The following is a 27,466-nucleotide window of genomic DNA, read 5'->3' as shown; positions in this document are numbered from 1 at the left end:
CTTTCTCAGGACTAGATGCAAACCTCCAGGAGACCTTCTGCAACACACCTTGGGTAGATGCCTCTCCCCCAGCCTCCCTCACACAGCACTGGCCGCAGTGCAGGCCATTGTCAGTCTCAGGACTGGTGTTTTCTCCTAGACAGCGAGCTCATTGAGAGCAGACGCCATGTCTCATTCATATCATGCTTGTCAGCAAGTAGTTACTCAATGAATGAAAGTTGAACCAATGAATAAAAAAGGGAAGTTAAATTAGATTTGGTTTAACACTGGGTCTTTATCCAAGACTTCACAGTTGATTTTAGTTCTTGACTTTGACCCAAGGGAAGTAAAATATTACGCCATCCAAATAAAGATTTTTGTCCTATCCTCTTACAAAAGCAAGGCTTTCATAGTTTTTTTGGCAGTTGCTGGGATTATGGCTTAGTTTTTCAATTTGGGGATGTAAGCAAGAAAATACAGATCATTTAAAAACACGTCTGCCTGTGCCTGCAGCAATTGTTAGTCGCAATCAAGATAATTTTACTCAGCTGGGTGTGGTGGCGCCTGCTTGTGAATCCCAGCTCTCTGGGAGGCTGAATCAGGAGGATTACTCGAGCCCAGGAGTTCAAAATCAGTCTGGGCAACACATTGAGATCCTCATCTCTACAAAAAAAGAAAAATTAGCCCAGTGTGGTGGCATGCGCTTGTAATCCCAGCTACTCAGGAGGCTGAGGTGGGAGGATCACTTGACCCCAGGAGTTCAAGGCTGCAGTGAGCTATGACTGCCCTACTGCACCACTCCAGCTCCAGCCCAGGTGAGAGTGAGACAGTCTCAAAAAAAAAAAAAAAAAAAAAAAAAAGATAACTTGATTCTACACAGTAGTTCACAGCAAGTTCCTTGTTTTCACTTTCAGTTTGAGAATGAGAAACATCCACGTTTAAAACAATTTTTATTAGGCTTTTTAAAAAATATATATTGACTACAGGATCTAATTGACTTGATTAGCAGAATATATGCATTCTGTTCCAAGTCATTTCAACCTCTTTGAAAACTGAAACTTCCTCATCTTCCTCTCCCCGTTTCTTTCTGTGGCTGCCAGCTGTCTCTCCTTTTTTTCCACCTCTCCTTCATGATCACTGCATTTCTTATTAGACAGCTCAGTTCTCAAACACACAGTGAAGGAAATTCTTTAAAAGGACCATTTTTCACTTACTATTTGGAGACAATTACCACAGAGAGCTATGAAAAATTACACTAGAGAAAAGGGATTTGCTCAAGGTCATTGACAGAAAAAGCACTAAGGCTGGATTCTTTCCAGATCTGACGCTGAAGTTGATTGAAGTTGATTCTAAGCCTAAGTAAACTCTTTGTACTCATTTTTTTACAGTGAAAACCTCATCAAACTCATTAGTTCCTGTAACTGGTTGAAGCCTCCCTCAGGTATGTTAATAAAAAATTTTATTAAGAGAAATCATATACACCATCTTAGAAAATAAAATAAGGAAACAGTTTTGTTTGTTTTTTTTTTTTTTCAGACTGAGTCTTGCTCTGTCACCTAGGCTGGAGTGCAGTGGCGTGATCTCGGCTCACTGCAACCTCTGCCTCCCAGGTTCACACCATTCTCCTGTCTCAGTCTCCTGAGTATCTGGGACTACAGGTGCCCATCACCACACCCGGCTAATTTTTTATATTTTTAGTAGAGACAGCATTTCACTGTGTTAGCCAGGACAGTCTCGATCTCCCGACCTTGTGATCCGCCCACCTCGGCCTCCCAAAGTGCTGGGATTACAGGCGTGAGCCACTGCAACCGACCGAAAATAGCTTTTTTAACAAAAGCCTGTTCTCTCCCCTCACTGTTCCTCCCACTGCCATGCCCCAAAGAAAAGTTTTTTTAAAAGTTGTGGAAAAATAGACATAAATAAAATATATCGTTTTAGCCATTTTTAGGGGTACAGTTCAGTGGCATTAAGTACATTCACATTGTTATACAACCATTACCACCATCCATCTCCAAAACCCTTTGATCTTCCTAAACCGAGACTCTATACCCATTAAACAAATAATAACTCCCCATTTTCCACCCCACACACCTCACCCCTGGCAACCACCATTCCATTTTGTCTCTCTGAGTCTGACTACTCGAAGTGTCGCATATGAATGGAATCATACAGTATTTATTCTTTTGTGTTTGGCTTATTTCACTTAGCACAATGTGTTCAAGGTTCATGTGGCTTGTAGCATGTGTCGGAATGTCCTTCCTGGTTTTTTTTTTTTGAGACGGAGTCTCGCGCTGTCGCCCAGACTGGAGTGCAGTGGCCGGATCTCAGCTCACTGCAAGCTCCGCCTCCCGGGTTTGCGCCATTCTCCTGCCTCAGCCTCCCGAGTAGCTGGGACTACAGGCGCCGCCACCTCGCCCGGCTAGTTTTTTGTATTTTTTAGTAGAGACGGGGTTTCACTGTGTTAGCCAGGATGGTCTCGATCTCCTGACCTCGTGATCCGCCCGTCTCAGCCTCCCAAAGTGCTGGGATTACAGGCTTGAGCCACCGCGCCCGGCCTCCTTCCTGTTTTGAAAGCTGAATAGCATTCCATTGTATGGATATACCGCATTTGTTTATCCATTCAATCATTGATGAATATTTGGGTTGTGTCTGTCTTTTGGCTATTGGGAATAATTCTCTTGTGAACGTTGATACACAAATGTTTGTTGGAGTCCCTACTTTCAATTATTTTGGGTATATACCCAGAAGTAGAATTGCTGGATCATATAACTCATTTTTAATTTTTTTAGGAACCACCATACCATGCATTGCGGTGGCCCCATTTTACATTCCCACCACCAATGCACACGTGTTCAATCTCTCCACATCCCCATCAGTACTTGTTATTTTCTGGGTTTTTTTGTGGGTGTTCTTTTTTTTTGTTGTTTTTTGAGACAGAGTCTTGCTCTGTCACCCAGGCAGGAGTGCAGTGGTGTGATCTCAGCTAACCACAGCCTCAACCTCTTGGGGTCAAGCGATCCTTCTGCCTCAGTCACGCACCACCACACTCAGATAATTTTTGTACTTTTTGTTTAGGCAGTTTCTCACTTCGTTGCCCAGGCCTGTCTCAAATTTCTGGACTCAAGTGATCCACTCACCTTGGCCTCCAAAAGTGCTGCGATTACAAGCGTGAGCACCCACAGTGGGCCTGTTGTTGTTTTTAAATAACAGCCATCCTAATGGGTGTGAGGATAGTTTTGATCTGAATTTTTTGAGTACCTTCTCAAGTGCTTATTGCCCATCTGTATATCTTCTTTGGAGATATATTTCTTTTTTTTCTTTTTTTGAGACAGAGTCTTGCTCTGTCGCCCAGGCTGGAGTGCAGTGGCAGGATCTCAACTCACTGCAAGCTCTGCCTCCCGGGTTCAAGCCATTCTCCTGCCTCAGCCTCCCAAGAAGCTGGGACTACAGGCACCTGCCACCACGCCCGGCTAATTTTTTCTTTTTCTTTTTTTTTTTTTTAAGTAGAGACAGGGTTTCACCGTGTTAGCCAGGACGGTCTCAATCTCCTGACCTTGTGATCCGCCTGCCTCGGCCTCCCAAAGTGCTGGGATTACAGACATGAGCCACCATGCCCGGCCTGGATATATTTCTTTGGGGAATATATATTTGTGTTTTATTTTCTTCTGCTACTTGCCTCTAAATGACATACTTATTTTGCCATTTTTAGATTTTCTGTTTGATAAGTGGGGATTTGCACCCCATCTCTCCTCCCTAAGTCTTGCTACTATAGTTTTTTTTTTTTTTTTTTTTTTTTTTTGAGGCGGAGTCTCTCTGGGTCGCCCAGGCTGGAGTGCAGTGGCCGGATCTCAGCTCACTGCAAACTCTGCCTCCCGGGTTTACGCCATTCTGCTGCCTCAGCATCCCGAGTAGCTGGAACTACAGGCGCCCACCACCTCACTCAGCTAGTTTTTTGTATTTTTTAGTAGAGACAGGGTTTCACCGTGTTAGCCAGGATGGTCTCGATCTTCTGACCTCATGATCCGCCCATCTCGGCCTCCCAAAGTGCTGGGACTACAGGCTTGAGCCACCGCGCCCAGCCACTACTATAGTTTTATTATTATTTTTGTACATAATGACATACTCCTTTATTTTTATTTTATAGTCTGCCCCGCCCTTTCCCTCTCAACTACTGACAGATGTAACTTCCAAGGTTAGTGATACTTACATTTACATTCTGTTCTGTAACTGTGACTAGGTCTTCTGTACTTTATTCATAGGTTGATGTTACAAATGAAAAAAAAAATCAATAAATGGTGTTTTCATTTTGAGCCTGCTTTTGAAGCACAGAAGCAGGACATGGGCAAAGGGGTGGGAACAAGGGCTTTCTCATGGTAGCCAATGGCATGAGCCAAACTACAGGGATCATAAATCATGCAAGTCACTTGCAGCATAAAGGAGATGTGATGGCTCAGGCAGAAGGCCCCTTAGGGAGCAATGGGGAATTGAATTGGTTAAAGGGAACGAAGGGAACTTGGAAGATCTGGATGGCCCACTGCCCTGCTCTGGATGGCCCACTGCCCTGCTCACCACTTCCCTATACTAGCCCAAGAATGCTGGGTCAACATGATTCCCCCACCATGGCTCACAGACTTCCCCACCAGCCATCCTGACTTTCTCCCAGCCTTCCTCCCCATCCACAGAACTAGTGCCTACCAGGGCTTTGCAGAAATAAAACAATTCCCCCTCCTAAAAAAGGTTTGCAATTCCTAACACAGAGGAAGGTCTTAGAGTGAAGACACGAGAGGAAGGAGAGGATGGAGGAAGAAACAATCACTGAAAACTGGCCAACTACCAGTTCTGTGCCACCTACTCGATTCTTATCCAGCCCTCTGCATGAAGTTGGTATTATGATCCCCATTTGACAGATAGTGAGGCTGGAGAGGCCCCGTGACTTGCCCAAAGCCACAAAGAGACTTCGGGCAGAGCTTTGGCCTATGTTTAAGAGGCTGAACCTCTTTAGGATTCAGTTTCTTCATCCATAAAAACAAAGACACATTCCAAGGCATGCCTGTTCCTTGCAGGGTGTTTGTGAGGGTCAGAGAAAATGTCCTTGAAGAGCCTGGCATGTACAAGATACCCTGAAACTGATGGCTATGATGCCACGGCCTGTGCACCTAGGAAGAGTCAGGAAAGCCCAGTGTCTTGAAAAGCCGAGGCTGGAGCAAAGTTCAAGGAAGAACTCACTTCTCTCCTGCTGAGGACTGACCCTCAAACTAGCCAGGAGAGTGGAAGGACCTACAAGATCAGTACCTACCCCTCACTTCATAGGCCAAGAGAAGGACAATGGTTTACCCAGGGTCACCAAGCAAGCTAGAGGCTGAGTCTGCCAGTCAGGGCTGGGACCCCAGACTTGTGAATGCCCCAGCCCTCCACATTCCCTGGTCCACTATCAAAGAGTTAGTTTAATTAGGAAGGCACACCCTTGCAGGCCCAGCCTCCTGTGATCTCTTTGTTCCTCTGTCTCTTCCTGCCCCAACTCCACAGAAACTGAAGTGTGTAGACCCTCCCTAGGAACCGGGGTTCCAGAGAGGATTTGAGGTCACGCTCAAGATCATAAAGAGGCTCAGCGTGGACTCCTTCTCATGACCAAAATGGAGCCAGAGTTCCCAGATAAGGGCAAAGGTCACCTCAGGCCAGGCTCCACTCTCAGCCACCCCTTCTGCCTGGCAGAGTTCACTTCATCTCCTCCTGTCAGGAGAGGGGAGGTCACACTGCCAGGGCCTTTGCCTCGTTCTTCTCCAGCTCCTTCTCTAGAGGAAGAGTCATGGCTAGCCCGAGGCAGTGTGGACCTGGAACAGGCATAAACTGTGCTACTCTTTGGTGCCCAGTGCCACCTTTCCTAGCCAGGAGCAGAGCAGGATTATCACCTTCTGTGTCCCGCAGCTCGCCCGTGTCTTAGTACCCCACCCACTCCTGGAACTCAGGAACCCTAAGGAGGGGCATAGGGTTGCTTTCCATTCACGCCTAGCTCAGCACAGGGAACTGTGCCACAGGCCCCAAGACAGGCAGATGGAGGATGAAATACACAGGTCCCAGTCCCTGAGGCCACCTTATAGTGCCCGGCCCCCAACCCTGTGAAGAAGGTCAAGGCAGAGGCAGCAGAGGAGGGATGGGAGGATGCCTCGTGTGAGATGGGGTACAACTGGTGTCCCTTCTGAAGCTGACATCTGGCCTCAGCTACGACTCTGGCGCCAGCAGGCTCGCAGGGGGCTTACCCGTGACACCCTTTGTCCCGGCTGCCTCCCCACCCCTGCGGGCCCTCTGCTCCAGCTGGCATGCCTCAAGGGCGCTTCGCGCCTGCTCCTTTGGCCCCTGGCTTGCAAGCGGCGGGGCCAGCATGTGACCCGAGCGCTAAAGGGGGCAGGGGATGGACGGATCTTGACTTTGCCATCTGGCCCCTCTGGGAAATCAACAAACGTTTGCGCCTCTAACATCCAGGCCCCTGAGAATGGTCGCGAGGAAGATCTGTCTCGGACTGCAGCTGGGGCCTTCGGATCCAGAGGAAACCAGGGCTATTCTTCGAGGGTAGGAGGGGGAGGGTCGCGGGGTCTGCGGGGAAGGTGGCCCCGCGCGAAGTCGCCACCGCCGCGCCTCGCCCCGCCCCGCCGGCCGAGACCGAGTCCGCCGCACCCCATAGGCAGAGGCCACCCTCCCCGCCTCCCCGCCTGCTCTGCGCCCGCCCCGCCCCGGCTCACTTTAAAAGTTTACTCTGGCCGGGACGCTGGGCGATGCGAGCCACTGCAGCCTACGTCGGGATGCTGCGCCTGGGGAGAATGTGCGCCGGGGGCCCGGGGGTGCTGGGGGCCCGGGCAGCCCTCTCTCGGAGTTGGCAGGAAGCGAGGTTGCAGGCTGTCCGCTTCCTCAGGTACTGGCCCCCCGCGGGAAGAGAGGGGGCGGGGCAGTTCCCTGGGAGAGGAACTTGGAGGTCCTGCCGAGCTTCGGAAGCCCCACCTCTGGACGAGTGCACCGGGGGGAAGGTACCCGCCCCTCACCCGCCCCCTACGAGCACCTAGGCAATAGGAAAAGCTGGCTTGGCCTGGTGGACTTGGCAGGGGGCTTTGGTTGGTGGCTGCAGGGACTTCGAGTTCTGGTCCAAGACTCTCGATTCTTTCTCCTTTATGGGCACAGAGGGCAAGGAGTGTGGGCTTTAAGGAGAATATTCCGATGGGGAGGGGCCAGGGCCAAGGCCTGGGCTGTACGCCCAGGCCACTGCCTCTGAGTTAGAACCCCTGCATGGGCAAACTTGGGGATCAACCCCATTCTCCCCGACCCAGGCCACTAAACTTAGCAGTCTCCTCTCTCCTCATCAGCTGCTCACTAACATGGCTTTTATTCTTTGCTGCCTGCTCCTGGGCCTATTTTCTTCTGTCCTCAGTGCAAGGGGTGGGATGGAAACTGGCAGAGGATTTCAGTTGCCAGTAGTTTCACTGCCTCTGCAGCAGCACAGTAAGTAAAGCTGCCTTCCGGTGTGACCAGTCCCTGGGAGGACCTCGTGAGATGGCAAATGTGAAAGTGCTTGAGTCACAGAGAGGAGGCTGCCACCAATGCTATCAGTGCTGTTAGCTTCAGCAGCACCACTGGGGAGCCCTGTGCACCACTGAGCCTGTCCTACCACTCAACTAGGCCAGATACTAAGTCAGTGGTCAGGACACCACTTTCAACAACATCAGATGGGGTGTGGGTCTGGACGTGGAAAAAGGAGAAGTCAGAACAAAGCTGTGTCTCAGAGAACTAGATTTGTTTTTGTTTTTAAAAAGGCTAAGCAGGAAGAGTTGGAGGGACATGCAGACTCCTTTTTCGCTGGAACTCCAAGATCACGATTTTTGAACTTGCTGATTCCTGAATGCTAGAAAGCATGCAACGCCTTAACATCACTCTGCCTAATTTGCTGAGAAAACTAAATGGATCAAGGCTGGTCAGTAGATGGGATTGAGATGAGGACAGTGGGGTCCTCTTCCCAGTGACCCTGGGAGTCACTCACTACTTCCCAGGGTCTCCCTAGACAAGTTCAGCCCTCCCCTGACCCGCTAGTCTCTTAAGCCTCTCCTCTGGACTCATGGGTGCCCCCTCAGGCTGGGAGGACTCTAAGGAAAGTTACTCCCCAACGTGTGCATATTTTATCATACTAAATCAGACCAAAGGGGAGTCTCTCAGCCTACTCTGGCTCAGGAGGCTGCCTAATACAAAACAAACAAAGTAATAAATAAACAAATAATAAATCAGGCCACATGGCAACATTCCTGACCTTTGACTTTTTTGTCTATAAACAAAATAGGTCACTTACCTGCTACAGCCCTGGGGCCTCTGAGAGCACCAAGCTTCAGAGAAATTCTTATTGCTGTGTCAGGAGGAGACTCGTTTATCCAGAGAGATGATTTTCTGAGTGTTTGGCCTACCTCCTTTCTGCCCCTTCCACTCCCTTGTGCTTGCACCCTTATTGGCTAACTGTGGTGGTTTTACCTGATTTCTCTCCTACTTTCCACTTCAGAAGCCTCAGGGCTCAGGCCGGGCATGGTGGTTTATGCCTGTAATCTCAGCACTTTGAAAAGCAGAGGTGGTAGGATCACTTGAGCCCAGAAGTTCAAGGCTGCATTGAGCCATGATCAAGGCACTGCACTCTAGGCTGGGCGGCAGAGCAAAACCTAGACTCAAAAAATAAAAATAAAGGCTGCGTGGGTGGCTCATGCCTGTAATCCCAGCACTTTGGGAGGCCCAGGCAGGCGGGTCACTTGAAGTCAGGAGACCGGTTTGGCCAACATGGTAAAACCCCGTTTCTACTAAAAATACAAAAATCAGCCAGGCGTGGCCTGTAATACCAGCTACTAGGGTGTCTGAGGCAAGAGAATTGCTCCAACCTGGGAGGCGGCGATTGCAGTGAGCCAAGACTGCACCACTGCACTCCAGCCTGGGTGACAGAGCAAGACTCCATGTCAAAAAAATAAAAAATAATTTAAAAAAGGCCAATCATGATGGCTTAGGCTTGTAATCTCAGCACTTTGGGAGGCTAAGGTGGGTGGATCACTTGAGGTCAGGAGTTAGACCAGCCTGGCCAACATGGAGAAACCCCGTCTCTACTAAAAATACAAAATTGGCTGGGCACAGTGGCACATGCCTGTAATCCCAGCTACTAGGGAGGCTGAGGCAGGAGAATCACTTGAACTTGGGAGGCGGAGGTTGCAGTGAGCTGAGATCATGCCATTGCGCTCCAGCCTGGGCAATAAGAGCGAAACTCCGTCTCAAAAAAAAAAAAAAAGCCAGACGTGGTGGCGCATGCCTGTAATCCCAGCTACTTGGGAGGCTGAGGCAAGAGAATCGCTTGAACCTGGGAAGTGGAGGTTGCACCACTGCACTCCAGTCTGGGTGACAGAGAAAGACTTCGTCTCAAAAAAATAAAAATAAAATAAAAATAAAAAAAGAAACCTCAGGGCTGAAACCATCAGCAAACATTCCTGAGAACAGATTCTGTGTCAAGTGCCTAGCACGTGCTATGGATATAGAGGCCACAAAACTCAGTCCTCACCCTGCCAGGAACTTGCAGCCTCGTGGGAGGAGAAATAAATCAAGTTGAGCACAATTTAGTGTTGCAAGTGCCATGGTGAGGAATGCACTTGGACTTTTGTCCTCTGTTTTCTCCGATCTGCTCACACACAGCCTGCTTTCCTGATGCCCAACACCCAGCCTACTACTTATCAGATCCTGGTTTTGCCTGATAGAAAAGAGCAAGGACTTTGAAGTTATACGTCCTGGATGACAGCCCTGGCTCCTCTCCCTGTTGGTTGTATGACCTCGGGCATGTTACCTACCCTCTGAGCTGGTTAGCTCATCACTCTTACAACGTACTTGATGTGTTGTTGGGCCAATGAACAGAAAAAGCTTGCTCTTCTTCTCAGCCTTTCCTTTGAGGCAGGGCTGGTCCCTGGAAACCCTTGCTGGTGCCTGGGTAGGAATTCTGACTGATTTGAAAGTAGGAGAGGATCCCCTCCTTGGTGGCCTCTTTCTGGAACCCAGTTATTTCTCCTTTCTGGAACCCAATTATTTCAATTATTTCATCTGATTACCAAGATGGTGACTTCCGCCCAGCTACATGTCTAGTCCTTGGGTCTGCTGGACGTCCTCCTCTCCATTTGAGGCAGAGCTGTCCAGAGTCTTTTTCTTTTTCTTTTCTTTCTCTCTCTTTCTTTCTTTCTCTTTCTTTCTTTCTTTCTTTCTTTTCTTTTCTTTTCTTTTCTTTTCTTTTCTTTTCTTTTCTTTTCTTTTCTTTTCTTTTCTTTTCTTTCTTTTTGGTGGAATCTTGCTCTTATTGCCCCAGGCTGGAGTGCAATGGCATGATCTCGGGTCACTGTAACTTCCACCTCCTGGGTTCAAGCAATTATCCTGCCTCATCCTCCCAGGTAGCTGGGATTACAGGTGTACACCACCTGCCCAGCTACTTTTGTATTTTTAGTAGAGATTGTATTTTTAGGGGTTTCACCATGTTGGTCAGACTGGTCTCAAACTCCTGACCTCAAATAATCCACCTGCCTCAGCCTCCCAAAGTGCTGGGAATACAGGTGTGAGCCCCCGCGCCCAGCCCAGAGTCTTTCTCCCCAGAAGGAAAGAAAAAGCCATCCTTTGCTTTCCAGAACTCCTCACGACCACCTCCTTCCCCCTGTCCACATGCCTCCTTTCCCATGGAAGGTGGATGGGTTAGTCTGGGGCTTCAGCGAACCTCCAAGGAAGGAATTCAAGGAGAAACCTGGACCGAGCAGCCTTCCTCCAGACCTCCCCTAAAGCTGACCTGGGGCTGTCTATGAGGCAGCTGCGTTCAGGGTGTTGGGAACACTCAGAGCTGGGAAGACAGAGGGATCAGTGGCTAAAGCCTCTCAGAATTGGGTGTGGTGCTCAGAGCTGGGCATCCAGTGACTTGGGGCTGATGGTAGGGACAGAGGAGTAAGTGGGCTTTGTGGACCACTCTCCATGGGGATGGCTATGATCATATAAGACCGTAGACCTAAGGCAAAAAACCGAGGCAAAAGTAATATAAGTAGAGAGTTTATTTGGGGCAAGTTTTCAGACTGCAACCCAGGAGCATAGACTCAAGTTGTCCTGAATATATGGCCCGATGAGCAGCAGTTACAAGTGGGTTTTTAAAAGAAAAGAAGGCTGGGCGCAGTGGCTCACGCCTGTAATCCTGGCACTTTGGGAGGCCAAGGCGGGCAGATCACAAGGTCAGGAGTTCGAGACCAGCCTGGCCAATATGGTGAAACCCTGTCTCTACTAAAAATACAAAAATTAGCTGGGTGTGGTGGTGGGTGCCTATAGTTTCAGCTACTTGGGAGGCTGAGGCAGGAGAATCACTTGAACCCGGGAGGAGAAGGTTGCAGTGAGCCGAGATCGCACCATTGTACTCCAGCCTGGGCGACAGAGCGAGACTCTGTCTCTACATAAATAAATAAATAGAGCGAGACTCTGTCTCTAAATAAATAAATCAATAAATGAAAAGAAGAGACAGTTCCTAAGTGATTTACCAAGAATGTACATTAAAATGATTTAAGCTATTGATTTGTTATACCTTGTGCTTTGTATCACAAATTTTGTAAACCTGAAAGTAATGGGTGAAGCAGTTAGTTAGGAGCAAAATGCCTTTAAACAATTTTCCCTGGGAAAGGGGGAGCATGACTGAAGTCCCACACTCAGGTCTCTCTGGGCTTGATACATTTTGCTTACATCACATAGCTCAGACAGCTGCTGAGCTATTTTTCTGTTCTTGTGACCAACGATTTACACACACATGGAAAACTACAAAATGCTGTTTCTATATGAGTGCCTTGTGTTAAGCCTGGAAGTGTTTTGGGTGGTAACCATAAATAGGTACAAGAAATAGACTCTTCCCATAATTTCCAAAACATGATTTACGAATGATTTGGTGACGATATCCCTATGCATTCCACTGGGGATCCTCCAGTCTAAATGTAACAGTAGAAAATAACTATGAACTTGGCTGTTGGAATCAATGAATGGTACACATCTGTTTTAGTTACCCTCCTCTACCTTGAATGCTGTACATTGCTGCAGTCTACTGTGAAGCATGTAAAGGTAATAAAAAGATGAATGAGTTTGTTTTCACGGACAGAGCTATTTTTCTAGAAGGAGTCTACAGGGGAAGACCATAGACACACTGATTCAAGGCAGAAAGTTTGCAGTACCATTAAAGATGTCAATCAAAGCAGGAGGAATCTGGTTTGTGGAAATAGGAGGCGGGAGACTTCCCAAAGAGTCTGGGGTTAGAACCTGATTCCTGAAAGGATAGGTCTGCAGCTTGAAGCCTTTGTACTTCTGTGAAATCTCACTTGTGCTTCAATCGTTTATGAACGATCATAGCACACTATAATCTCAAACTTCTGCGCTCAAGCGATCCTCCCATCCCAGCCTCCCAAGTAGCTAGGCCTGCAGGCGAGTGCCACCATACCCAGCTCATTTTTAAACTTTTTGTAGAGATGGGGTTATGAAGTGTTGCCCAGGTTGGTCTCAAACTCCTGCCTCAAGTCATCCTCTTGCCTTGGCCTCAAGTGCTGGGATTATAGAGGTGAGCTGCTGATCCCGGCCTCTATTTTACTTCAATCTACAGATGAAACTTTGGATCCAGGTAGATCTCGATTCAAGTGAACCACTTTCTAGCCGAATAGTTTTTTTACTTAAGCTGAACTTGACTTTTTTTTTTCTTTCTCTTTTTAGTGGAGACAAGATCTCGCTCTGTCACCTAGGCTGAGTGCAGTGGCACGATTATAGCTCGCTACAGCCTCAAACTCTTGAGTGATCCTCCTATCTCAGCCTCCCCAGTAGCTGGGACTTCAGGCCTGCATCACTACACCCAGATAATTTTTGAACTTTTTTGTAGAGATGTTGTTTTGCCATGTTGCCCAGGCTGATCTTGAACTCCTGAGCTCAAGTTACCTGCCTGCCTCAGCCTCCCAAAGTGCTGGGATGACAGGCATGAGCCACCATGCCTGGCCTTGACTTTTCTTATGTATAAATAGTGTGTTGTAAAGGTTAAATGAGGTCCCATAAGAAAATACTTAACACACAGTTTGATGCCAAGGACATGTTCAACCCATTGCATGGGTCAGTGAGCAACTTGTCCTAGGGGTGAGCTATTTTATAGGAATGCTTGTGTAATGATGGCTTGGTCCATTCTTACAGTGACCCTGAGGCCCACAGTATAGTAACTGTGTCTGGGGAGTAGAAAGGAGAAGGTTCCCGCAGGGGAAACTGCCTAAGCAAAGGTGGGGCTGCTGGAGATGGGTGGACAGGCCTGAGCTTATGCTGAGGATGGAAATAAAACTGGTCATACATTCAACAGGCCAACATGCAGGCTGTAATTTCATCTTCTAGGTTGGCCTTGCCATGGGAGTGTCCTAATAATGAAGGGTAGGAACAATTCTGCCAGTGCCTCTCCCTTTAGAACTAAACATGTTGTATTTCTAGCTTACAGATCATGCTTTCTAAACCTCAGCGGCATGCATGTATTCCTCCATGTGGGAGTTAGTTGACAGGAAAGCAAATCCCAACCCTTCCTCTCCTAACTTAGTGTGGCTTTAGGCAAGTTACTCAATCTCTGCAGACCTTAGTTTGTTTGTAAAATAGGCTGTTTGGACTAGATGTGCTCTACCTTTCAGAGAACATTCTGTGATTCCTAAATGGTCTGGAGTTTGAGCTTGATCCCTAAAACCAATAAGGCTGTGATTTGAAGTATACAGCCTTCATACGTGTGTGAAATTTCACTTGGTCTCTTATGAACTCTGAGTATGCAGCCTTCTTAACCTTCTGACATTCTGTAATTCTGTAGTCCCTGTTCAAAGAGAAGCATCAAGTTTTGTTTTATATATACACATACACACACACACACACACACACATTTAAATATGTTTTTTTTTGTTGTTGTTGTTGTTTTTTTTTTTTTTTTTTTTTTGAGACGGAGTCTTCCACTATCACCAGGCTGGAGTACAGTGGCACTATCTGGGCTCACTGCAACCTCCGCCTCCCGGGTTCAGCAGTTCTGCCTCAGCCTCCCAAGTAGTTGGGATTACAGGCACCCGCCACCATGCCCTGCTAATTTTTTGCATTTTTAGTAGAGACAGGGTTTCACTATGTTGGCCAGGCTGGCCTCAAACTCCTGACCTCATGATCCGCCTGCCTTGGCCTCCTAAAATCTTGGGATTGCTGGACTCAAACAATCCTCCTTCCTCAGCCTCCTGAGTAGCTGGGATTACACACAAACCACCATGTGCACCCGGCTACCTCAAAGGTTTTCTTCCTAGAAAACTAAGATCTAGACTTGTATGTATTTTAGTAATCCTATCAAGGGAAAAGTGTCTTGACTCAGCCCCCATCCCTGACTCCTGGGCACTCTTCTCCTGGGGTCTTTGTCCAACTATTCCCAAAAAACCCTGCAGCGTGGATGCCTCCTGACTCCAAGTATTTCAGGCTACTCTGTTGCCTGAGCTGGAGTGCAGTGGCGTGATCACGGCTTACTGCAGCCTTGACCTCCCAGTCTCAGGTGATGTGCCCACCTCTGCCTCCCAAATAGCTGGGATTACAGGTGTGCACCACCATGCCTGGCTAAATTTTTTGTATTTTGTTTTGGTAGAGATGGATTTCCACTTTGTTGCCCCAGTTGGTCTCAAACTGCTGGGCTCCAGCGATCCTCCTGCCTCAGCCTCCCAAAGTGCTGGGATTACAGGTGTGACCCACCGCACTGGCCCTTCTATGTCTTCTTGAGAGAGTTTTCTGAACCCAAATTATCACTTCTTATGTATTTTCTGTGCGTACTTACAGACACCAGTGGTTCCATTCAAGATGCTGAATATGGGCCAGGCACAGTGGTTCACACCTATAACTCAGCACTTTGGGAGGCTGAGATGAGAGGATCACTTGAGCCCAGAAGTTTGAGACCAGCCTGGGCAACATAGGGAGACCCCATCTCAACAGCTAATACTTTTTACAAATTAGTTGGGTGTGGTGGCATGCGCCTGTGGTTCCAGCTTCCTGGGAGGCTGAGGCAGGAGGATCACTTGAGCCCAGGAGGTCAAGGCTGCAGTGAGCCATGATCATGCCACCACACTCTAGCCTGGGTGACAGAGTGAGAGCATGTCTCAAATAATAATAATAATAATAACAACAACAACAGCAAAACAAGATGCTGAGAATGGAAGCTTCCACCAATATAGAGTATCTTGTTCAAAATCATTACTGGGCTGGGCATGGTAGCTCATGCCCATAATCCCAGCACTTTGGGAGGCCGAGGCAGGTGGATCACCTCAGGTCAGGAGTTCAAGACCAGCCTGATCAACATGACGAAAACCCATCTCTACTAAAAATACAAAATTAACTGGGCGTGGTGGCGTACACCTGTAGTCCTCGCTACTCGGGAGGCTGAGGCAGAAGAATCTCTTGAACCTGGTGGGTGGAGGTTGCAGTAAGCCAAGATAGCACCAATTCACACCAGCTTGGGCAAAAGAGCCAAACTCCAAAAAATTTTTTTTTTACTGTAGCCCTTACTACTCTTTGTAGTCGTTTGTAGTTTGTTCTTTGTAGTTGGTGTTTTTCGTAGGTCACATACTCCTCAGGGAGGTTATGTTGAGTGGTAGAAAGGTCATGGGGCTTTATGGTATAATTGCATACAGTAAACTGCACAGATCTTTTTTTTCTTTTTTCTTTTTTTTTTTTTTTTTGAGACAGAGTTTCACTCTTATTGCCCAGGCTGGAGTGCAGTGCAGCTGCACAGATCTTAAGTGTACAGTTTGATGAATTTGAACAAATATATCTACCTATTGCTCAATATCCCAAGATACAGAATTTGTTCATTACTCCCAAACAGGGCTGTTCAGTAGAAATATCATGTGAGCCACATATGTAATTTTACAGTTTTCCTTCTTTAAAAAGTGAAGAGAAATAGGAAATATTAATTTTACTTATTTTATTTATTTTTAAATTTTTTTATAGAGATGGGGTCTCACTATGTTGCCCAGGCTGGTCTTGAGCTCCTAGATTCAAGCGATCTTCCCATCTCAGTCTCCTAAAGTGCTAGGATTACAGGTGTGAGCCACCATGCCTGGCCGGATACATTAATTTTAATGATATACACTTTTTAGCCTAGTGCAGCCAAAATTATTTCAACATGTAATCAACCTTTGAAAATTACTAATGAGATATTTTACATTTCTTTCATAAAGTCTTCCAAGTCGAATGTGTATTTAATGCATACAACACAGCTTAATTCAGACTAACCACATTTAAAGTGCCTCATAGCCACATGTGACTAGGGCTACCATATAGACCATGCTGTTCTAGAAATTTCTCTTGTACCCCTTTCTGGTCAATTCCCTTCCCCAGCCAGAGACAACTGCTGCTCTGATTTCTGTCTCCATGGACTAATTTTGTCTGTTCTTGAATTCTAGAGTATGTATTCTACATACTTTTGGGTCTGGCTTTTTTTTTTTTTTAAGACGGAGTTTCGCTCTTCTTGCCCAGACTGGAGTGCAATGGCTCAGTCTTGGCTCACCACAACCTCCGCCTCCCAGGTTCAAGCGATTCTCCTGCCTCAGCCTCCCGATTAGCTGGGATTACAGGCATGTGCCACCACACCTGGCTTATTCTGGATTTTTGTAGAGATGGGGTTTCTCCATGTTGGTCAGGCTGGTCATGAACTCCCAACCTCAGGTGATTTGCCTGCCTCAGCCTCCCAAAGTGCTGGGATTACAGGCGTGAGCCACTGCACCCGGCCTGTGGCTGGCTTTTTTTGCTCAGAAGCCAAGAAGTGCTTTTGGGAGGAACAGCTCATTAACCTTGACAAAAACTCACAAAAGTGAGTTTTATATACTAGATAGCTCAATGTTTCAGAGTTCTGTATGTATTCTAGCTAGTACTATTCCTTTGTCAGACATATGGCTTACAAATATTTTTCCCACTTTGTAGCTGTTTTTCATCCTCAAAAGGGTCTTCTGCAGAGCAATTTTTTTTTTTTAAATTTTTTGAGAAAGGCCTCACTCTGTCACCCCAGCTGGAGCACAGTGGTACAACCACGGCTCAGTGCAGCCTCAACCTCGCAGGCTCAAGTGATCCTCTTGCCTCAGCCTTCCAAGTAGCTGGGAATATGGGTACACGCCACAAAGCCCAGCTAATTTTAAAATTTTTTCATAGAGATGGGATTGCACTATGTTGCCTAGACTGGTCTCCAACTTCTGTGCTCAAGTGATTTTCCCACCTCAGTCTCCCAAAGTGCTGAGATTACTTTGCAGATGTGAGCCACTATGCCCAGAACACAGAGCAACTTTAAAAAATTTTTTATAAAGTCTAGTTTATAAAGTCTAGTTTACTGAGTTTTTTGTTTTTGTTTTTTGTTTTTTTTTAAGGTGGGGTCTCATTATGTTGCCCAAGCTGGTCTCCAACTCCTGGGTTCAAGCAATTCTCCTGTGTCGGCCTCCCAAGTAGCTGGGAGTACAGGTGCATGCCACTGCACCCAGCTCTCAGTGAGTTTTTTTGTTTGTTTTTAATGGATCATGCTTTTGGTGTTAAGTCTAATAACTTTTTGCCTAGCTCTAGATCCAGAAGATTTTATAAATGTTTTAAGTTTTACATTTTACACTTAAGTCTGTGATTCATTTTATTTTTACTTATATAGAATGTGAGACTTAGTCAAAGTTAGTTTTTGTTGCTGCTGTTGTTGTTTTCCTGCGACAGAGTTTCACTCTTGTTGCCCAGGCTGGAGTGCAATGGTGCAATCTCGGATCACTGCAAACTCCACCTCCCGATTTCAGGTAAATTCTCCTGCCTCAGCCTCCTGAGTAGCTGGGATTACAGGCGTGTGCCACCCCACCCCGCTATTTTTTTGTATTTTTAGTAGAGATGGGGTTTCGCCGTGTTGGCGAGGCTGGTCTCGAACTCCTGACCTGAGGTGATCCACCCGCCTCGGCCTCCCAAAGTGCTGGGATTACAGGTGTGAGCCACCATGCCCAGCCAGTTCTTTTTTTTTTTTTTTTTTTTCCTGAGGCTCTTGTGCTTTTAATGGCCAGCATGCATTAAAATGGCCATCAATTAAGAAAATGACCATTTAGTAGTGCTCTTTTGGGGATTTTGTTTGTCACAACAGCACCTTCGTCTTGAACAATAGTTGCACATTGTAAGTAGTATAAATATATCACCTATTTATTCAGGTACATAAAAATTATAATTTTATTTCAGGGTAAAACAACTATTACAGGTTCAGACTCAGCAGTTCAGGGTTGTCCCTCCTGCACAAGCATTGGCCATCTCTACTCCCATATCAACGACCACTGGAAGGTCAACCACTAGCCTAGTGTCTGTGCAAATTAGGGAAAGGAGCCCCCCAGGAGGATGCAGCCCCATGGCACATGGCTTGGCGAGTGGCACAAGGACTAGAAGAGTGAGATCATAAAACTTTGGGTGGTGTGCAAGGGAGATGGGAAGGGAGATCCTGCCTTTCAACTGCCATGAGCTAGGAGATACATTGGACAAATGAGCTAGAACACAAGAGTGAATGTGTTAAATGAGGACTGAGGCTTTGCTATGAGTACAGCATGTGAATGTCATGGACAGATCAGGGCTCTTGCTTATTGCATAAATGTTGGTCTTGGCTGGGCACAGTGGCTTATGCCTGTAATCGCTGCGCTTTAGGAGGCTGGAGTGGGAGGGTTGCTTGAGGCCAGGAGTTTGAGACCAGCCTGGGCAACACAGCATAAGACCCTGTCTCTACAAAATACATAAATAAATAAAAAACCCAGCTAAGCATGTGACTCCTGCCTGTAGTCCTAGCTACAGGAGGCTGAGACAGGATGATCACTTGAGCCTAGAAGTTTCAGGCTGCAATGGGTCATAATCATGCCATTGCACTCCAGCCTGGGCAATAGAGCGAGACCCTGTCTTAAAAAAAAAAAAAAAAATGTTGTTCTTGACCTTGACCCTTTACATGACAGGTGCCGTGGGTCTCCCACCCATGCCAGGAAGTTGCTTCATCTTTTGGATGTTGTAGACAGCCCTCTTAGGAGATCGTCAAGCCCCTTGTATTTTCCCTCTTAAAACTTTCCTGTGGAAAAAAAATTGAAACACAATTACATGGAAAAATAACAAACACCTGTGTGGCTGACACAGAATAAAAATTTAACCTTTCTTGTTTTCAGAAAATTATAAATGAAATAAAACACTACAGATCAAGTTGAAGTCCCTTTTCTGTCCCTCCTCTAGCCAACCCCCAGCAGAGAGCCACCATTCATAAATTTAATATATGTTGTGCTGAAGCACATTTTATACTTTTAGCATGTCTCTGAGTCCATAAGTAGTACAGTTGCCCTCTAGTATCTATGGGGGGTTGGTTGCAGGACCTCCCTTGTATACCAAAATCCTTGGATGCTCAAGCCTGTGGTATAAAATGGTGTCGTATTTTCATATAACCTATGTGCATCCTCCCATGTACTTTAGATAATCTCTAGACTACTTACAATACCTCATACAGTATCTATACATCACTTCATTTGTGTGGATTCATTATAGTACTTAGTGAGTAGCAAGTTCAAGATCTAAGTTATTAGTTTTACCAGCTGTATAGCAGTCCATCCTGTGACTATATCTCTAGCAGTGAAATTGCTGTGCTGAAGAGTTGACATTTTCAGCTTTTTTAGGTATTGCCCTGCCGAGGTTGTGCTACTGTGACCACCACCAACAACCAAGTTTTGCTATTTTCCCACATCCTTGCAAATATTTAGTATTGCTGGACCGTAAAGTATCTGCTGCTGGGCTCAGTGGCACGACCCTGTAGTCCTAACTACTTTGGAAGCTGAGGTGGAAGGATCACTTGAGGCCAGGAGTTTGAGGCCAGCCTGGGCAGCATAGACACTATTGCTATGGAAAAGAGTTTGCCACTCTGATGGGGGTGAAAGAGTATCTCATTGTGGTTTTAATTTATACTTCCCTAATTACCAGTGAGATTGGGCATCTTTTAAAATATTTATTGGTAATGTCTTCTGTGTCTATTCTGTTCCTATTCATCGCCCATTTATTGTGTGAGATTATTTGTCCTTACTGATTTGTGTTTTTTAAAACACAGGCTAAATATTAATCCTTTGTCTCTTATATATAAAATGAAATTTATAAATCCAGGCCGTTGCTTTTCTTTTAGCCTTGTTGATGATGTAAGTTTCTCTGTGGACCTAGGGACCAGCCTCCTATTGGGGGTAAGGAGCAGAGGCCAGTCCATGGCTTGGAACAAAACAGGATATTGCTTTAAATTTCATTTTGAAAGCTTCACTGGTGGCTAGCTAGTATGGCACCCTCCCCAGGAAGCAGGGCGTGGCCTCAGCATGGGGACTATTCCTGCAGTTCTCTGGGCCCCTCACAAATCAAGCTTCCGAGTCCTTCATCCTCCCTCCCCAGTGGCTTCTGAAGAGGCCTTTCCTAGGGCCTGAGGCAATTCCATCCCCCGGCAGGGGCAGGGTCCACCTGTAAACCTCTGGCCCAGGTTCCAAGAACCTCTACCCAGAAGGTAATATGTAACAGGAGGCAAAACAAACAGCTTCTCCTCTTATATTCTCCATGGCAGACCTGTTTGCCCAGGTATTTGCAATCCTCCCTGTCAACTGTGGCTCCCTCAGAGCCCAGCTCTGCTTGTGGTCTCTCATGACCGTGTCAGAACTGTGCAATCCTTTGTGCCCACAGTGACCTCTAGCCCCTGACTTTAGTTGCCGGCCCTGAGTGTCACAGAATGCCACAGCTATTTCACCTTCATTGCCCTGAACCAGCTGGCTCATGTTTTCTGTCCAGTTCCTGCTGGTAGGCAAGGCTGGGCTGGGCAGGGCTGACGCTGGGGCAGAAGGCTTTCCAGGTGGGTCCGACCAGGTGGCTGCACAGGTAGGGTGCAGAGCCACTGTGGGTTGCTGCCAGGAGAGGTGAGCTGGCTCACAGGAGCAGAACAATGAGAGAAGAGGCAGCAAAGAAAAAGAATCAGACACCACAAGGCGATCATGGAAAAGTCAGTGTGTGCTCAAGGACTGCTAAGTGAGAGGCCTAGTGGGGGAAGCTGCTGAAGGGGCCTTCCCGGGAGGGGCTCCCCATGGGCCAGAGGCACTCAGAGGGCTCCCCATCAGCCTGCAGGGCCCCAGGGCAGGACATGGATGGGCTGAGGAGTAAAGAGCAGTACTCTTGGAAAGGGGTCCAGATTTGCCACCCATCAGGGTCAGAACCTTAAGAAAATGAACTCCTTGCCGGGCGCGGTGGCTTAAGCCTGTAATCCCAGCACTTTGGGAGGCCGAGACGGGCGGATCACGAGGTCAGGAGATCGAGACCATCCTGGCTAACCTGGTGAAACCCCGTCTCTAATAAGAAATACAAAAAACTAGCCGGGCAAGGTGGCGGGCGCCTGGAGTCCCAGCTGCTCGGGAGGCTGAGGCAGGAGAATGGCATAAACCCGGGAGGCGGAGCTTGCAGTGAGCTAAGATCCGGCAACTCCATCTCAAAAAGAAAAAAAAAAGGAGAGAAAATGAACTCCTTGCTTCATCATTCTTAGAAAGAAATGGTCTGAGAGTAACGTGAGAATCATATGAGACACCCAGGCTGTGCGGTGGCACGATGTCAGCCCACTGCAGCCTCGATCTCCCCAGGCTCAGGTGATTCTCCCACCTCAGCCTTCCCAGTAGCTGGGACCACAGGTGTACACGACCATAGGTGTGCACGACCACACCCAGCTAAAGTTTTTTGGTGTTTTTTGTAGGGATGGGGTTTCACAATGTTGCCCAGGCTGGTCTCAAACTCCTGGGCTCAAGGGATCCGCCCACCTTGGCATCCCAAAGTGGTGAGATTACAGGCGTGAGCCACCACGCCTGGCCTGGTGGTCCTTTTTAAGTCACAGGGCTCTAAAAAGATTCATTTTGTACTGCATTGGGGTCTTGGAAGCCAGACAGTCCTGGGTTTGAATCTCAGGTTGGCTGTTTACATGCTCTGTGACTTTGGGTGAGGTGCTGCGTTTCGCAGAGCCTCATTCCCTCATCTGTAAAATGGGTATGGTATCTTGGTCAGGGAGTGGTTAGGAAGATCACAGGAGATCAGGCATGCAGGGTCTTTAGAAGAGAGCTGGCATGAGGACACAGCAATAAACATCAGCTCACATTTTTCCAAAATCTGCTTTATCACCCACAGTATGTTAGACATTTTCCATGTCATTAAATATAGTGTCTTCATTTTTAAAAAAATATTTATTTATTTATTTATTTATTTATTTATTTTGAGACAGGATCTTACTCTGTCTCCCAGGCTGGAATGCGTGGCACAATCATGGCTTACTGCAGCCTCAACCTTTTGGGCTCAAGCAATTGTCCCGCCTTAGCCTCCCAAGTAGCTGGGACACAGGCACACACCACCATGCCCGGCTAATTAAAAACACTTTTTTTGGCCAGGCGCGGTGGCTCACACTTGTAATCCCAGCACTTTGGGAAGCCCAGACGGGTGGATCACCTGAGGTCAGGAGTTCAAGACCAGCCTGGCCAACATGGTGAAAGCCCATTTCTATTAAAAATACAAAAATTAGCCAGGCATGGTGGTGCACGCCTGAAGTCCCAGCTGTTTGGGAGGCTGAGGCAGAAGAATTGCTTGAACCCTGGAGGTGGAGGTTACAGTGAGCCGAGATTGTACCACTGCACTCCAGCCTGGGTAACAAGAGTGAAACTCCATCCCAAAAAATAAAACAAAACCAAACTTTTTTTTTTTTCGGTAGAGACAGGGTCTGCCATATTGCCCAGGCTGACCTCAAACTCCTGGAATCAAGTGATCCTCCCACCTTGGCGTCCCAAAGTGCTGGGATTACAGCCATGAGCCACTACACCTGGCCTTTTAGTTTAGTTTTGTTTTAGAGACAGGGTCTTTCTCTGTCACCCAGGCTGGCATGCAGTGACACATTCATTGCTCTCTGCAGCCTAGACCTACTAGGCTCAAGCGAACCTCCTGCCTCAGCCTCCCGAGTAGCTGGGACCACAGGTGTACACCACCACACCTGGCTAATTTTTAATTTTTTTGTAGAGACGGGGTCTCAATATGTTGCTCAGGCTGGCCTGAGCTCCTGAATTCAAGCGATTTTCCTGGCTTGGCATCCCAAAGTGCTGGGATTATAGGTGGTGAGCCATTTTGCCTGACCATGTATTCATTTTTTAATGGCATAGTGTTGCATTGTGTATGCTCTCTGACTTAGTTATCTAATCTCTTACTCATAGGAATAGTTTTTTTTTCCCCCAGTTCTTTGCTAAGCAGCAATTAATGTCTCTATTCATACTTTTAGGCATTTTTTAGTTTAGTTTTTTTTTTTTTTTTTGAGACGGAGTCTCACTCTGTTCCCAGACTGGAGTGCAGTGGCGCGATCTTGGCTCACTGCAACCTCCGCCTCCTGGGTTCAAGCAATTCTCGTGCCTCAGCCTCCCACATAGCTGGGAGTGCAGGTGCATGCCACCGTGCCCGGCTAATTTTTGTATTTTTAGTACAGACAGGGTTTCACCATGTTGGCCAGGATGGTCTCAATCTCATGACCTCGTGATCGGTCCGCCTCAGCCTCCCAAAGTGCTGGGATTACAGGCGTGAGTCAGTGCGTCCAGTCAGGTTTTTTTTGTTTTGTTTGTCGTTGTTGTTTTTTAGAATAGAGCCCTAAAATTAGAATTGCCAGGAGGCCAAACAGCTTCTCCCCTTAGATTCTCCATGGCAGACCTGTTTGAAAAGGTATGCATTTTCCAAATGTTAATAGATATTACCAAATCAGAAGGAATCCAGATTTATAGATTTTGAAGCTAATACAGTTTGCGATGCCCTGTTTCTCAACAAGAAAAAAAACTCTTAAGTATCAGATTTTGTGCAAACTGAAGATTGATTTAGAATAAGAAAAGAATTTGCTACCAGTTGCTGCGAGCTTGAAGATTCTCTTTTGAGCTCTGTTTAAGCAGTTTGTCAGAAATGCTGACAGATAAATGCTTCTTGATTTGCAGCCAGCCTTCCCTCTCCAATTTCCAGGCACGCCCAGCACTGGGGTGGTAGGTAGGGGCCAGGCGGGGGGGCATGCTGAAGTGTAAGTTTCTTAGGCTTCCTGCCTTTGTACTTACCATCTTCTAAAAATCTTATACCAATTTACATTACATTTCTCCACATCCTTGCCAACATTCCATATAATCAATAACTTGTTTTTATGTTGAAATTCATAGCCATTTTATTAATCTTCTCTACTTGGGGAGTTTTATTTAGGCCCTATTGAATGCAGCATGATAATTTAGTGATCTAGCTTATCCAAAATAACCTCTCCCACTGATTGCATAAAGCCAGCAAGAACATGAACCTACTTGGGTTACAAGGATGAACTCTTATTTAGCTGCAACTGCTTTCTAGTACTGCCTGTGAATACTCTTTGACAAAAGTGCCTATCGTGGAAATTTGAAATTAAACATAGACTCCTCTAGAAAGACAGCAATCTTTGGTTTGGGTAGAGGATTACTGATTTGTTCTATTTTCTCTTCTTGTAATGTTTCATTTATTACCGTATCAGACAGGTTGAATTATTTTATATCTATATATAATTTTTGGAATAGCAGCTTTTTGGCCCCAGTGGTATAATAATTTAGATAAATGATCAAAAGGAATTAAGTTTGAAATATCAGCCACTGGCTGGGCACGGTGGCTCACACCTGTAATCCCAGCACTTTTGGAGGCCAAGATGGGCGGATCACTTGAGGTCAGGAGTTTAAGACTAGCCTGGCCAACATGGCAAAACCCCATCTCTACTAAAAATACAAAAAAATTAGCCAGGCGTGGTGGTGCATGCTTGTAGTCCCAGCTACTCTGGAGGCTGAGGCAGAAGAATTGTTTGAACCAGGGAGGTGGAAGTTGCAGTGAGCTGAGATCCCACCACTGCACTCCAGCCTGGTGACAGTACGAGACTCTGGCTCAAAAAAAAAAAAAAAAAAAAAAAAAAGAATAAGAAATATCAGCCGCGAAATGATCAGAGACTAGATATCTTCCCCAGCCCCTGACTTTCTCTCTCTCTACACACACACACACACACACTTTTGCCACCATTTGAAAATAAGTTGTAGGCATCATAAAATCCATATTTTTCATCTTTGCTTATCTCCTGGGGGACAAATGCCTCATGGTTGTCTTTCCTTGGTCTGTGATGTGGGCACCTCTTCCTATGCTTACTGGCCATTTGTCTTCCATCTTCTGTGACTTTGTGGCAGATTTGGTCATTATTATCTTTTGTGTGTGTCCCTTGGTCTGTTTTAGTGGAAAAATGTTAGCAATTAGATAATGTGGCTTTTTTTAAAAGAGACTGGGGCTCACTCTGTTGCCCAGGCTGGAGTGCTGTGGCATGATCATAGCTCACTGCAACCTTTAAGTCCTGGGCTCGAGTTATCCTCCTGCCTCAGCCTCCTGAATAGTTGAGACCACAGGTGCACGCCACTACCCCTGGCTAATTTTTAATTTTTTTTATAGAGACAGGATCTTACTGCATTGCCCAGGCTGGTCTTGAACTCCTGGACTCAGCGAATCCTCCTGCCTGGCCCTCCCAAAGTGTTGAGATTATAGGCATGAGCTACCATGCCTGACTTACATGAGGTTGTCAATTAACCTTTTTAGCAGCATCTTGGACCAGTTGCTTAACTTTTTTATCTCAGTGTTCTCCATCTTTAAAACAGGAATAAAAGTCCTTATCTCCCAAAAATTGCTGGGACAATTTGCCTCGAAAACCTGTATGATTGCATTACAGAGGAGATACTCAGTGTTCTTTTTCTCTTCTGTTCAGATACCCTGCAGATTTACCCATCTCTGCCTCCCCCTCTGAGAGTGCTTATCTTTTTCATAAAGCAGAATCATTACATCCCCGACTTGTCATCAAAAGTGTCTACAGGCTGGGCATGGTGGCTCGTGTCTGTAATCCCAACACTTTGGAAGGCCAAGGCAGGAAGATTGCTTGAGCTCAGGAGGTCAAGGCGAGCCTGGGCAACATAGGGAGACATTCTGACTCTACAAAAAAAAATTTTTTTTTGATCATCTAGGTCTGCTGGTACATGTCTGTTATCCCAGCTACTCAGGAGACTGGGATAGGAGGATCGCTTGAAATTAGGAGGTCAAGGCTGCAGTGAGCTGTGATCATGCCACTGTACTCCAGCCTATGCTTCAGAGCAAGACCTCATCTCTTAAAAAAAAAAAAAAAAAAAAAAAAAAAAAAATTGTAAACCTGCCCTCTGGATCTTGCTGGAGACTTGCATTCAGTAAGCCATATTCTAAATGAGCAACTCTGTGTCATCAGCTGCTCTGTGCTCCGAACCTGTAGAACATGCATCCACATCTGAAACAGGTTGGCAGGGCTAACAGTCACATTGTACCATGACTGCCCAGAAAACACATCCTGAGGAAGGAAAAGCCCACGACATTCAACATTAGGACTGTTTATTTTCTTGAGTAATTTCTAAGACAGAGATCATGAACAGATGTGTTTTCTTGCTTGCCCAGCTTTATTAATGTATATATTTTGCACAAATGTGCTATGTGCTGCTTTTATTTTTCTGACAGAATGTTAAATGGGTACTGTAATGTTACTAAATTTAGTTTATTAATTATGACTATATTGGCAGTAGTTTAAGCCCTAGAAGGTTTTTTTTTAAACTTCATGTTGAAATATATGACAGATTCAGAAAAGTACACTTTTTTTTTTTTTTTTTTTGACACAATCTTGGCTCACTGCAATCTCCGCCTCCTGGGTTCAAGCGATTCTCCTGCCTCAGCCTCCCGAGTAGCTGGGATTACAGGCACATGCCCCCATGCCTGGTTACTTTTTGTATTTTTAGTAGAGAGGGGTTTCACCATGTTGGTCAGGCTGATCTCAAACTCCTGACCTCAAGTGACCCACCCACCTCAGCCTCCCAAAGCCACCACACCCAGCCAGAAAAGTACACATATTTTAAGGTCCATTTGATGCACTTTTGATAAACTGAACACACCCATGTAACCAGCACTCAAATCAAGACACAGAACATGACCAGAAACCAGGAGTTCCCTCGTGACCTCTTTAAGTCACTGACCCTCACCAACTGACCACTCTCCTAACTTCTAACAGCATAGATTAGTTTTGCCTATTTTGTACATATAAATGGAATTAGACAGTACACCTTTTAAAATCTGGCTTCTTTCATTGAACATCATTTTTATGAGATTCATTCAGATCACTGGGCATAATCATAGTTCCTTTGCTCTCATTACTGTATAATTACAAATAAGTCACCACTTATTTATCTATTCCATTGTTGATGGACATTTGGGTATTTTGAACATTGAAAATGATGCAAATAACCTAGTACCTGTCTTTTGGTGAGCACATGTTTGATTTCTATTGGATATATACCTAGGAGTAGACATTATTTTTTAAGTGTAC

At 46.2% G+C, this 27,466-nt stretch overlaps 1 protein-coding gene across 1 annotated transcript in view; it reads left to right on the top strand.

Annotated features, from left to right (window-relative positions):
- The first annotated feature begins 6,720 nt into the window (after window positions 1-6,720).
- ACSF2 (acyl-CoA synthetase family member 2) overlaps window positions 6,721-27,466 on the top strand; it is a 47,853-nt gene continuing 27,107 nt past the window's right edge. Inside the window, exon 1 of the mRNA XM_008011508.3 lies at window positions 6,721-6,886. Coding sequence (XP_008009699.1) covers window positions 6,750-6,886 — 137 coding nt within the window. The 5' untranslated portion in view covers window positions 6,721-6,749. The remainder of the gene's footprint in view (window positions 6,887-27,466) is intronic.

The sequence above is a fragment of the Chlorocebus sabaeus genome, chromosome 16 (genome assembly GCF_047675955.1).
Source record: "Chlorocebus sabaeus isolate Y175 chromosome 16, mChlSab1.0.hap1, whole genome shotgun sequence".
Lineage (NCBI taxonomy): Eukaryota > Metazoa > Chordata > Mammalia > Primates > Cercopithecidae > Chlorocebus > Chlorocebus sabaeus.
The sequence above is the reverse complement of the archived record's forward strand: the minus strand, read 5'-3'. Positions and strand labels throughout refer to the sequence as shown.